Source organism: Paramormyrops kingsleyae, chromosome 20 (assembly GCF_048594095.1).
Source record: "Paramormyrops kingsleyae isolate MSU_618 chromosome 20, PKINGS_0.4, whole genome shotgun sequence".
NCBI classification, from domain to species: Eukaryota; Metazoa; Chordata; class Actinopteri; order Osteoglossiformes; family Mormyridae; genus Paramormyrops; species Paramormyrops kingsleyae.
In genome coordinates this window covers 21,208,490-21,221,979 of record NC_132816.1, presented here as the reverse complement: position 1 = coordinate 21,221,979, position 13,490 = coordinate 21,208,490, and the positions used below count along the sequence as shown (strand labels likewise).

Below are 13,490 nucleotides of genomic sequence, written 5' to 3'. Positions count from 1 at the left end.
CCCCGGCGACAACCCCCCGGAGCAGCGCCGACGCCAAGAGCTAACCCCCATCCCCCCCCACCCCGAAGGACAGCCCGCACTCAGTCACCCACTCATTCGACGACAAAAAGTGGCAGACCAGCCCGGGCTCGAGACATGCCACCCCCCAAACAGCGCAGGCCGGCCCCCCAGACATGGACCGTCCCACCCCCCCCGGCGGCGCCCCAGAGGGAGCACAGGCCACCCCCGCGCAGGAAGGCACCCACCGAGGAAACGGCCAGGCCCCGGGCACCAGAGCCCCAGACCCCCACCCCGGCCCGCACCGAAGAGGCCAACCACCCATCCCAGGGCCAGCCCCCGCCACCACCGGCACCCCAGACCCCACGCCCCATGACCGCCAGACAGCACCCGCCCAAGGCCCACCCCACCACCACCAGCCAGGGCAGACACCCAGACATCACAGGACGGCAGCCACAGCCCCGCCAGCTCCAAGAGGCCACCAGACGCCCATAGCCCGGGGGCCCAACCCCGCCACCCGCCAGAACCCCGAGGGGACGAGACCACAGCCGACCACCCCCCCTACGTAATGGAATTGGCCAGAATGGACCAGAGAGGATCCAATCTGCCCAATTGATTTTTTTGGAGGGAATTAGACATTCTCTCTAGACTTATGTGGTCTAGAATTACATTTCTATACTGAGTAATACACAAATTATTTTTTGATTTCCAGTTCATGAAGATAGTTTTCTTTGCAATGCCTAAGGCAGTAAGGATCATGTGCGCTTTATTTTCTTCCATATCTAATATACTTGCATCACCTAAAATGCACAATGTAGGTGAGGTTGGGATATAGCAATTAAACCAAATTGATAGATCCTCACAAATCCTTTGCCAGAACTTCTGAACTGGGGCGCAGTACCATATGGCATGCATGTAATTCTCCACAAAGTCACCTGAGCAGTGGGTGCATAGGTTGAGTGGATAAGGCCCATTTGGAACATCCTTTGTCCTGTATAATGACTTCTATGCAGAGTTTTGTATTGTATAAGCTGTAAGTTCGGGTTTTTAGTCATTTTGAAGGTGTTTAAACATATTTTTTTCCAAAAGTTTTGATCTGAATCGATGGATAGATCTTGCTCCCATTTTGAGATTGGAAGGGAGATTGAGTCATCCATTTTTGACAATAACTTATACATTTTTGACAGTAATTTGGGGCTAGAAAGATTTAAAAATTCTAGCACACATGGAGGTATTTCCCGGTTAAACTTTTTAAGATTGAACCTAGCCTGAATAATGGACTTCAGTTGCTGGTACTCAAGAAATTTACTGTTGCTAATTCCGTATTTTGAGACTACTTCGTCAAACGAAATAAATTTCCTGTTTTGAATAACATGTTCAAGATTTCTAATCCCTTTATCATGCCAAATTCCCACCAGGCTATTAATGAGGTGCTAATACTAAGGCTCTTAAAACATTTACAACGCTTAATGGTAGGACTTATAAAAGGCAAATCAGACAATTTTACTTCTCCACAGATTGCTTGTTCTAAGTCCAGCCATGGACTATCTACCGGGCTTGATTTCATCCAATTTGATATATACTGCAGTCTGTTGGCTAAGAAGTAGTGATAGAAACTTGGTAGTTCTAGACCACCATTACCTTTGGCTTTTTGCAGAGTTTTTAAGCTTATTCGTGACGGTTTGTTCTTCCATAAAAATGACGAGATGCTTGAGTTTAGTGATTTAAACCAAGCCATAGTGGGTTTATTAGGGATCATTGAGAACAAGTAATTGATTTTAGGCAGGACCATCATTTTAATGGTGGCAACTCTTCCAATAAGAGATATAGGTAGAGATTTCCACCGCAGAAGATCCTCTTCCACCTTTTTTAGCAAAGGAATATGATTCATCTGTACTAGATCTGAAAGCCTGGTGGAAAAATTTATGCCTAAGTATCTAAGGTTGCCTGACTGTAAAGGGGTAGTAGTTGTGTTTTGGAAACTGCAATTAAAAGGCAAAACTGTTGATTTGCTCCAGTTGACGGAGTAGTCTGATATAGATGAGAACTGATCTATAAGTGATATTGTCTTCAGAAGAGAGGTTGATGAATTCCTAAGAAAAAGTAAAACGTCATCTGCATAAAGGCTTATCTTATGGTCTGTTTTTTCTGTTTGAATTCCTTTAATATCTACATTTTGTCTAATTGCTGCTGCTAGTGGCTCAATGAAGATAACAAAAAGCGAGGAAGAGAGTGGGCAGCCCTGCCTGGTGCCCCTCTGCAAACGGAAGCTTTGGGAAATGAATTCGTTTGTCCTAACACATGCATTTGGGGAGCAGTATAGTGTTTTAATCCAGTTTATGAAGGATGACCCAAATCCAAATTTGTGTAGAACTGCAAATAGAAATTTCCAGTTGACTCTGTCAAATGCTTTCTCCGCGTCTAGAGAGATAACTGTGGTTTCTAATTTGTTAATGGAGCAGTAGTCTATAACATTTATTAATCTACGTGTATTATTGGCTGAGTGTCTACCCTTGATAAAACCTGTTTGGTCGGGATGTATAAGGAATGGCGTAACTTTTTCTAATCTTTTGGCAAGAGCTTTGCAAATTATTTTAAGATCTACGTTTATCAGTGAGATTGGACGGTAGCTGGATGTTAGTGTTGGGTCTTTACCAGGCTTTAGAAGCAGGCTGATGTTGGCAGAGTTCATGTTTGAAGACAGCGACCGATCGTTCTGAATTTGACTAACCATTCTGATAAAAACAGGTGCTAGCGCTGGCCAAAATACCTTGTAGAATTCTGCTGGGAAACCATCTGGACCTGGAGCTTTATTATTTGGCAGAAATTGTATGGCTGCATTGAATTCAGATATTGATAGAGTAGAGTCTAGAACCCTAATTTGTTCATCATTTAGTTTTGGCAGATTTATATTGCTAAGAAAATTGTTGATGTCATCATCAGATGGATTATTCTGTGATGAGTATAAAGCTTTATAAAATTCTTTAAATGATTTATTAATTTGTTCGGGATCATGAGTTACATTCCCGGTCGAGTCTTTAATAGAAGAGATTGTTGTTTTTTCTTTATTGAGTTTTAACTGATTAGCAAGGAATTTCCCAGATTTATTGCCTTGTTCAAAGTTTTCCAAACGCAATCTGTTTACCAGAAATTGTGTCTTCTTATCATTTAAATCATTAAATTCTAATTTTAGTTTTCTCAGGTTGGTAAGTATATGCTCTTGCGGCGAGGAAGCATACGCTGTTTCTAGCGATTTAATCTTCTGTTCTAATTCTGCTACATATCTTTTTTCTTTATTTTTTCTATGTGTACAATAAGATATTATTTTTCCTCTCATTACTGCCTTTCCTGCTTCCCAGAGAATACATGGTGAGACTTCTGGTAGGTCATTGTTATCCAAATATGTTGCCCACTCATTTTTGAAATAATTAATAAAATCTTGTTCTTTAAGTAAGGATGTGTTGAATCTCCAGTTCCTACTTGGTGGTGTGACTCTTTCCTTTGCTAGCAAGAGAGACACCGGTGCGTGATCACTGATAACGATGGAGTGTATCTGGGTTTCTGTGATGTTCCTCATCATTGAGCTGCTAATTAGGAAGTAATCTAAGCGAGAGTGTGAGTGGTGTACTGGTGAGAAGAAGGTGTAATCCCTGGAAGTGGGATGATGTGACCGCCAGGCATCGCAAAGACCAAAATCATTCATGTATTGTCTAAGAGTATCTGCAGACTGCCAGTTCCGTTGACTCATGGCCGTGCTGAGCTTGTCTATTTCTGGGTTCAATACCAAGTTGAAGTCTCCTCCTAATATAAGTGTGGAGTCCGAATGAACAGAAAGTGAAGTGAAGAAAGTATGAAAAAACATTTGGTCCATAAACACTAGCAATGCAGAAATCCACATTTTGAATAGTTAAATTAAGTATAATAAATCTACCTTCTGTATCTGTTATAGTATTGTTAACAGTGAAGTTTATACTTTTTTTAATCAATAGGGTTACGCCTCTTTGTTTTGAATTGTAGCAGGCTGAGTACATGTGAGGGTACTGTGGGAAGGTATGTATATGTTCAGATGTTTTGGCCATATGAGTCTCCTGAAGGAGGACAATCTAATTAATATTTACAAGGTGGGCCATTTCATCCAGAGTAGCAGCAGTTTCAAACACAAAGTATCTCCTTCTTGGGAAGTAATTGAATGTATGTCAATTTATAACACTGTTCAAAGAAAATGTCAAAACTCACTGGTCCCTTTCTAATTCTCTATTGTAGGCTATAGGCTAGGAACCACTGTCACAAAGCATCTTTATTAACAACAAATGATTTTTGGGGGTTTGCATGTTCTCCCCGTGTCGGCGTGGGGTTTCCTCCGGGTACTCCCGTTTCCCCCCACAGTCCAAAGACATGCTGAGGCTAATCGGAGTTACTAACTTGCCCTTAGGTGTGCATGTGTGAGTAACTGGTGTGTGAGTGTGCCCTGCGATGGGCTGGCCCCCCATCCAGGGTTGTTCCACGCCTCGTGCCCGTTGCTTCCGGGATAGGCTCCGGACCCCCCACGACCCAGTAGGACAAGAGGGTTGGACAATGGATGGATGGATGGATGATTTTTGGGAGCAGCCTAGTTTGTATAAGAGGGTTGGTCTTCATGCTAAATGGATGAAATGGAACCAAAGAACATGGCAAACAAACCGCCTGCCTGACTACCCAGAACACCACCCACGTGTCTGCCGCCTGAACTTAAAATATCAATATTTTCCCTGGTTTAGTTTATCACTGGTATTGACACGCATCTCTGCAATTTGGACTAATAAAATCCAAACTAATTCTGACTGTATTACAAGATAAGATAAACCATACCTAGACCGAGATTACATGTCAGATGTTGCGCTAGGACAGGTCTATTTTAATCACGGTCCTCAAGGGCCAAGTCCTGCTGATTTTCCATTCTTCCTTTACCTTTGAGCCAGTTGTGAAACCTCTAGCCAATCAGAATCAGTAATTATTAAACAAACTACCTTGGAGAATTGAAAACAAGGCAAAAAACATTCTACTATTACTACTGCAGGCACTTAATACTGTCAGTAACATTTCATATAGGCACAATAACAAGAATTCAATTCAGTTTTATTGTCATTAACACAATGTACAGACACATATGTAAATGAACAGAGAGCTGCGGCTTCACCAAGGCAAGCATGTGAGACATAGGGGGACAGGGGAGGTGGAGGGAGGGAATATACATAAATATACATACATTATACATACAGGTTGTGCACACAGGTACAGATATACATATCTATATATACATATCTATACATACATATCTATATATACATATCAACATGTACAAGGTTCCATAGATGACGCAGTGTCTAACTGAGGTACTGGATGGAGCTGAATGATGGCATAGTGCTTAACATAATATAATAATGCAAGACAAATGACATTAAAATGCAGAGATAAAGTTGTACAAATGGCATAGAAGCATATGGCTATTGAGCAAAGAACAGTCATTATATGAGTGTGCGTGTGTGGGGGGGGGGTTTCAGGGCTCAGTCTGAAGGAGGGAGCGGGTAAGTATGTGTGATTGAGAAGAGTTCAGCGTTCAGTGGATAGACAGTATTGGTGGTTAATAACTTGAGGGAAGAAGCTGTTCCTCTGCATGGAGGTACGGACACTGATACCCCTGGCAGCAGCTTTCGGACTTCCTGAAATCTACAATCAGCTCCTTCGTCTTCTGCACATTGAGGATGAGATTATTGGAAGCACACCATATTGTGAGGTCCTGGTTCTTGTCTGAGTAGGCCGTCTCATCATTGTTAGTGATTCAGCCCACAATTGTGGTATCGTCTGCAAATTGTATTACTGCATTGGTGTGGTGAATTGGCAGACAGTTGTGTGCCAGGAACTTCGAGGAATGGGCTTCCATGGTCAAGCAGCTGCATGCAAGCCTCAGATCACCAAGCATCAGATGGAGTGGTGTAAAGCACACACTTACTGGACTCTGGAGCAGTAGAAACGTGTTCTGTAAAGTGACAAATCACAAATCTCTGTCTGGCACTTTGATGGATGAGTCTGGTTTTGGTGGAGGCCAGAACATTACCTGCCTGATCACATTGTGCAAACTGTAAATTTTGGTGGAAGAGGGATAATGATATGGGGTTGTTTTCCAGGAGTTGGGCTAGAACTCTTAGTTCCCATGAAGTGAAATTTTAATACTTCAACATACCAAGACATTTTGGACAATTCTGTGCTTCCAATTTTGTGGGAGCAGTTTGGGGAAGACTCACGCAGCAAAGTCCATAAAAACATAGGTGGGTGAGATTGGTGTAGAACTTGACTGAACTTTATTAAACAAGCATCCAGGATCACAGTTATCACTCATGTTAGTTTGGTCAGATATTCTTTTAGATAATCATAACATGTGTTGCTAACTTGCACAATATTGTAGAAACAGGCATCTTGGTAAAAGATTTTTGTCTTTTTATTAGCCTTGGCACAATATTTTTTTATATAATAAAATGTAAACCATTTGAAGTTGGTCATTTTTCAAACTGCAGATGTTTAACAAATTGTAACATATTACAGAGTTAAGTGTTAAGTAAATGACAAGAGAATAGCAGCTAGACAGAAATCATACAGAGATAAGCAGTATGATTTTCCTTGTTTCTTAACTTGATACTTATATTGATTATGTATTAGCATATTAAGAGGTTATGTGATTATTTTGTAAATAATTCTACCATATATTGAATTATTATATATAAAAACATAAATATACTACCTTACCGATAACAGTGTTATATACATAATGGACCGACATGAACGTGTGTATGTGATAGATTTAGTTGATGCAGGTAAAGAATGTATAGATGGTATATTGGGTTAGACTGAAGTCCCAAAAGCCTTCATCAGCACACTGTGTGAATCCTCAGCCAGCTCATTCAGGCAGCTGTTTAACATGTAGCGGGTGGTCCCAAAGGAAATCCCACCAGCTGCCAAGGATCCAAAAACAGGAATGTTGCTCACCAGGTACTCAAGAGCCATTAACCCACCTCCAGCTGCCTTGGTCAGCAGCTTAATGACCACATCAGCTGTTATCTCCTTATTAAGGAGAGATTTGAGATCCGATTTCAGGTCTTTTAAAGTTACCCCTGTTCTGCTAGAAAGATTTCTCAAAGAATCCTCATCTAGACCAAATGCCAAGTAATATCTGGAGATCTGCTTGACCAAAATAGTCACATCAACAGCAACTGATAGGCCTGGGATGGGTATGGCAGCTATTGTGCCTGATAGTACGGCCATCTTCCAGATGTCTGCCTGCAAGGCTGCCTTCTTTTTCTCAATGATTTTTTGGCTCATATTGGGCAGAGACAACAGGAAGACATGCCTCTTGTGCATGGGAAGCTCCTTCTCCATGGTCTCTTCAAGTAAAGGGAAGTCATAGCATCCCAGTTCAAAGCTGGAAATCAGGAAGACTGTGGGAGAAGTTAAGCCCTGTTTCTGAAGGCCTGAAAGACAGAGGGAAAACATGTCAAGCTGCTTCAAATTTCTTTAGAGCTCTAATAAAAAATAATGGAAAAATGTTTTACACCTAACCTCTGTAATCACTCTTATCATGTTTTTCCATGAATTATTCATCCTATCCTCTCCTACTTTTCTGTAAGGATTTTCATAGACCTTACCTTTAATACAGTCATCTCGGATTGTTTCTAATGTCTTATCACGGTCAAAGGTTTTCTTTTGTTTTTCTGCTCTAATGTCATTATCAATCTTGGAGCGTACAAAATAGAAACTCTTCTTCATTTCCTGGATCTCCAAGGCCAGCTGTACATTGCTGGACTTGAAACGTTCTGATGCAATGATGATGAAGAAATCATAGCGTTCAAATTTCACATCCTGAAGGTATGTGTCTGCCTTGAAGTTGGGGGTTCCGATTCCAGGTAGATCCCACAGCTGGACATTGGGATACTTTGGGTGGGGGTAAGATTTAGCATCCATGGTAGTCTCCACTACACCAGTGGGGGCTCCGTTAATTTCATCATCATTTGGAATCCCTCGGAAAGCATTAACAAAGGTGGACTTCCCAGAACCGGACTCTCCAGTGATTGCAATGTTCAGAGTAGTGTGATCTAGTTGGTTAAAATAGTCTTGAATCTTTTCAGCTGCTGTAGCCAAGGTGCTGTTCTCCAGTGCCTCTCTGATATCTTTCACTTCCTCATCAGTAATCATGCCATATTCATTTTCATCCATAGTGTTATGACAGATATTCAGGGACCCAAATGCGGTACAAGGAGCGTTTATTAAGGAGACAGGCAAACTGAAATGGATCTTGTTTCTTGGTCGGGGTAATGGAGCTGAAGAAGTCGGGAAAGTCAGTCCTACAGGAACATGAAGGACAGAAGGTTACCACACTGGGGAGGTCTGAAGAGATGGGGACGTGGTAGGACTGAGGCTCAGAAGGAAGGGCAGGTCAAGGCAGGACAATGGAGACGAGAGAAGCGCTCAGTAAGTGACATTAGATTAATAATATCTCACACTGAATGCAAGGTTGAGTGAGCTTTTCTAGCTAAGAGTTCAGGTGTTGTCACTTTGGGGCAACTGATTAAGCCGCGTCTGCACATGGGATGTGACATAGCTGATTTTAACAAAAACAATACAGTGTCATATAGCACACATTTCGATGTTCTTCTGTATAATGCATCTCTTTCAGTTCTGTGATTCATATCATTAATGAATGTATGTTTTGTGAATACATGCGCGGTGGCAGACGTTCCGGATAGATGTGCATAATCGAGTACTTTTTTCTATATATCTTAGCCTGCATATGCAAGGATTATCTAATGTCTTTCACATATAGTATAGTGTAGAGTGTTTTAAACACAATGTCTTTGTTATACTCAGCAGTTAAACTAACAACAAATTTCAGCACAAATAGTAAAAATTCAGGAAAGAATCACAGCAATCCCAAAACTACCATACAACAATGAGATCATCAGACCATGATGTAAATATTATGCATTATTGAAATATATCTGCCGAGTATTGTGTGGAATGTCCTTGATCTTAAGGGTTCTGTGTCTGAGAGAAGTGAATTCCTCATTACATAACATGATCATATTGCCTGACAGGCTAGTAAATTTGGATTGTACCACCCACACAAGGGGGAGACGTAAAGAAAATGTGTGTTATTAACACAAGGACATATATTTTTTATTTGTATATTTCTTATTTATCTATTTGCTTTCTGAAAATGTTTCTTTCTTGTTTGCATAAGCTTATATTAAAATAAAATTGTCATGAACTTGGACAGTTCTGGAGCGAGGGTGAGGCATCATGCAGGCGGGCACAGAATGTGGACGACCCACAGGACGAACGTGGTTTATTAACAGAAAACACTAGGAACACTACAATAACAAAATGGACCACGAGGGGTCAAGAGTAAAAGGGGGCGGGCAGATCACACAACAATCAACATCCATCACATACAATGACTCACTAGGGAACTGAACTCAGGCGGGAACTTAAATACAAAAACTGAACCGGGTAACAACAAGCAGGAGTGAGACATAGACAATTAACCAATCCGGGAGGGCGCTAGGCAACGAGCAATCTGGCAAACACACAAGGACAGGCACAAGAACAGGCAACAAGTGAAACTAATAATTACTCAGAAACTAAACAGGGAAACTATGAACTGACAAAGAAACAAGAAAAACAGAATAACAATGGGGAAATAAGACAGACAAGTAAAACACAACAAAGGCACAAAGCAAGAAACTAAAACAGAAAACAAACCACAAAATCACAGGAACTAGAAAAACTGATACAGGATTCAAACACACAACAGAGAGGTTAACAGGTAGCCGCAAATTCAGCTCGTTGAGTCATGCAGCCGACAGGGAGCTGGGGAAACACTAGAGACAACAGAGAGGACAGGATGGCCAGTGACACCTGCTGGCCAAACAGGGAGAAGACGCAAGACTGGGACAAGACAGGTGCTGACTGACAAAAATATTCCAGAACTTTGTTGTTTAATGTAGTTGCTTCCTTGGGCTTGCTCCCCATCTCCTGTCTCTCTCCACCATACCTGGCTAATAAGCAAAACAGCTGAGTTTGTCCTGTTTCACGATCCTGTTCCCTCCACCCCTCTCCTTCCCCATACAAATTAAAGCAAATCAAAATCAAAATGGAGTTTCTTTAGCTAGTTCGCTAACAATGCCAATAACTATGTGGGAAAAATACAAGAAAAATGCAACAAAAAGTGTGAGAAAGGGTGGATGAAAAGACTGGATTCAACCTCAAGTGGGGGATAAACGTACATGAACTGCAGCAATGTTTACATCAAAGAAGCTTCACTATATAGACACTGTGTGGAAAGTTCACTCTACATAAGTAACTATACTAAGCTATACTGCACACACACACACACACACACACACACACGTTGGGTACACATATCTTTATGGGGACCACTCATTCATTTCTATTGGAAAAATGCTAACTATGACAACCTTAACCCCCACCCTGCCCTAACCATAACCATACGTAACCAAGCAAAATACAAGAGTTTTTGCATTTTTAGTTTTTTCATTGCAGTCAGATTTCTATTAAATTGAGTTTTCCCTTATGTGTGTGTGTGAGCGGGTATACCTTACTTTATGGGGACACAATGTCCCCACAACGTGATGAATATCCGTTTTTTCCCGGGAAGGAGAAAAACACAAGGGAAGGCAAAAAAAAAAAAAACGGGTATTCATCACGTTGTGGGTACATTGTGTCCCCATAAGGTAAGGTATACCCGCTCACACACACACAAACAAACAAACAAACAAACACACACACATATGAAGGATAAATTTAGGCAGAGCAAAGGTAACGAAGACGTCATATATCCGCAGAAGAACTGTGCAGCTGAAGGACATACAGTAAAGGGTTAGACGTCCTGTTGCTTCTGAATGTATTTCACTTATATAACTGCCCCCATCCGAAAAAAAAGAAACTCTTTCTGGCCCACCCTATTACGGAGAGCTGGAGCCTGGTCTGAAACCATACATAAAATATATTTTAACTTGGGGGAAAAGAGGTGTCTTACGACGAAAACTTTCGCATGAACACAGGACTATGTATACAAGACGTTTTTACAGAACGTACATCGTAATATGACCATAAATAAACAATCACAACTCGAAAACACTAACATACAGTTAGGCTTAGTGTGAATTTGTTTTTCTTTCTTTACTTACCAAAGGCAAGTTCAAATATCCTTCGGGCTAGATTGGAGTAGACATTAAAATGACACAGAAAGCTTCAGTCTAATCCTAACATTCGTTCGTATAGTTTCTGTTTCTTGCTCCACCCCTTTATGTTACAAACGTTTTCAGTGAAGAGTTTACGATGTTCTGGCAAAATGTCGATATACTTTCTGTATAGGCAGTTTTTTAAATTACTAGATAAAATATGTAACAAACTTTGTATATAAAATATTTTTTTTTAACAAAATTTTTAGTTTGGTGTAATTGGTCTTTTTTTTAGTGTTCTCATACTCTCCAATATGTTCAAAGAAAGCTACATTTCATGATATTCAAAAATTGTGCTTAACAAAAGTTTGGGAATACAACTAAATTTGTACACGTGGGAACATAGTAATCCGTCTTCTAGTCCGTCTCCCTGCACACACTTGTCTCCCTTCTCGTTGCGCGTATCTGTGAAATGGAGCCGTAGCCAGTAAAAGAAAGATGCTCTCTGCACAGCTCAGTTTCCCCGGTACGTAACGTAATAAATCCGACGCCGACCTTTAGCCGCAAGCTTGCCTTCTATACGCCGTTACGGTGGCAGTATTCTCTGAGTGCATGACAAACAGTATGGAAGATTATAAGCACAAAAATTCAAATGGCAATTCATTTTGCAATTGGCAATTCAATATTCAATCAGAGCATGCATTTGTCATTTCAATATTTAATCTGAGCATGTAATTTGAAAATATATCTTGCAATCGGCAATTCAATATGCAAAGTGCTTATGCAATCCTTAATTCATTTCAAAATATTTTGAATAATAAATAGAATAACAATTCACTGAATTGCATTTCGTATTGCCATGGGTTTTTTGCCAATTTATTCAAATGGCAATTCATTTTGCAATTGGCAATTCAATATTCAATCAGAGCATGCATTTGTCATTTCAATATTTAATCTGAACGTGTAATTTTTAAATACATTTTGCAATCGGCAATTCAATGTGCAAAGTGCTTATGCAATCCTTAATTAATTTCAAAATATTTTGAATAATAAATAGAATAACAAGGCACTGAATTGCATTGCGTATTGCCATGGGTTTTTTGCCACTTTATTCAAATGCAATGGCGTCCCCGGCAATTGCATTGCATGTTGGGGAAGAAAACTCAATTTGCAATTCCCAACTGTCAGACCGCTCATCAAGGCGGACCTTCATTAACGACGTCACTTCCTTGTTTAGGGCCTCACCAGCATTCAATGGACTTGTTCGTTTAGAGAGTAATAGCGACAGAAGAGCCTGTAGCAAGTATTTGTGCCTTAGCAGATGACATGGAAAACAATCGGGTATCAGCAATAGATGTGTTTGATAGGTTGCTTTTGCTCTCACAGAGGGTAGAGGAACTTTCCATCTTAACTGGACTTGACACGGGAAGGATGCAAACTAATCTAAGAGTGGGGAGACCCGCCATCGAGATACCTGTGGTGGCCATTGAGGGCTACCTCTATGGGCTGATATTTGTGCTACTAGAAACTGAATATGAATTGTGTATACTTGAATATGCAGTTGTCGCATTAAAAAAAACTCAATCTGAGTTTATTAGTTTAATCTGAATTCAGTTCGCAAATTCAATTTCAACTTATTGAGGAAAAGTAATCGACCACAGGTTCACAACGCAACTCATTTCCACGTTTAGGACAGTTCTGCAGGTCGGGGTAAAGTGGAGGCGTGTGCCGGGATGATATATCTTATGATATATATGAGAATAAGCTTTATATACACAAGCGACAGCATAAACATTAACCGTAGGTTTGGTTAGTATGGTAGTATATGTGGTTAAATGAACGATTTCTGGCACTGCTAGTTTATGTTAATATTAGTAGGCGCAAAACTACCTAGGGATATGAATTTTACTTCTAGTTTAGTTTAAATTATGGGTTACCTGTTCATCTCATCTGGCTTTCTAGCAGTGTTTATGCTAAATATCTTTTTAAATATTCATCTCGCCGATATGAGGCGGAAGTCAGTATTAATTTCTAATATGCGACTATGGAATATTATTTAGCCCTTCATAATGCATAGGGAATGTAATGATTAGGACTCTATAAGAAGCTGATGTAAACTGTAGCGAGTGACTTTGTAACCTTCAGAGAATGCAGACCAGTTACTGATGTGCACAATGTGATGGAAAACAAGTATGAACCTTGTGTTGGCTAAGTTTCTGCATCTGTTAGCCATTTTGTTAGCCTTTGATGGATGAATATGTA

The 13,490-nt window shown here is 40.5% G+C and overlaps 1 protein-coding gene and 1 pseudogene across 1 annotated transcript; one reads left to right on the top strand and one right to left on the bottom strand.

Moving 5' to 3' along the window:
• The window catches only part of LOC140581373 (nonsense-mediated mRNA decay factor SMG9-like), a 30,618-nt pseudogene that overhangs the window by 11,472 nt on the left and 5,656 nt on the right, over positions 1-13,490 (top strand).
• LOC111848330 (interferon-inducible GTPase 5-like) lies at positions 5,948-11,707 on the bottom strand. Its single transcript, XM_023820223.2, has 3 exons — positions 11,235-11,707; positions 7,674-8,369; positions 5,948-7,499 (listed from the first exon to the last, which is right to left on the bottom strand). The coding sequence occupies exons 2-3, from the start codon at positions 8,239-8,241 to the stop codon at positions 6,874-6,876; spliced, it is 1,194 nt and encodes a 397-aa protein (XP_023675991.2). The 5' UTR covers positions 8,242-8,369; positions 11,235-11,707; the 3' UTR covers positions 5,948-6,873.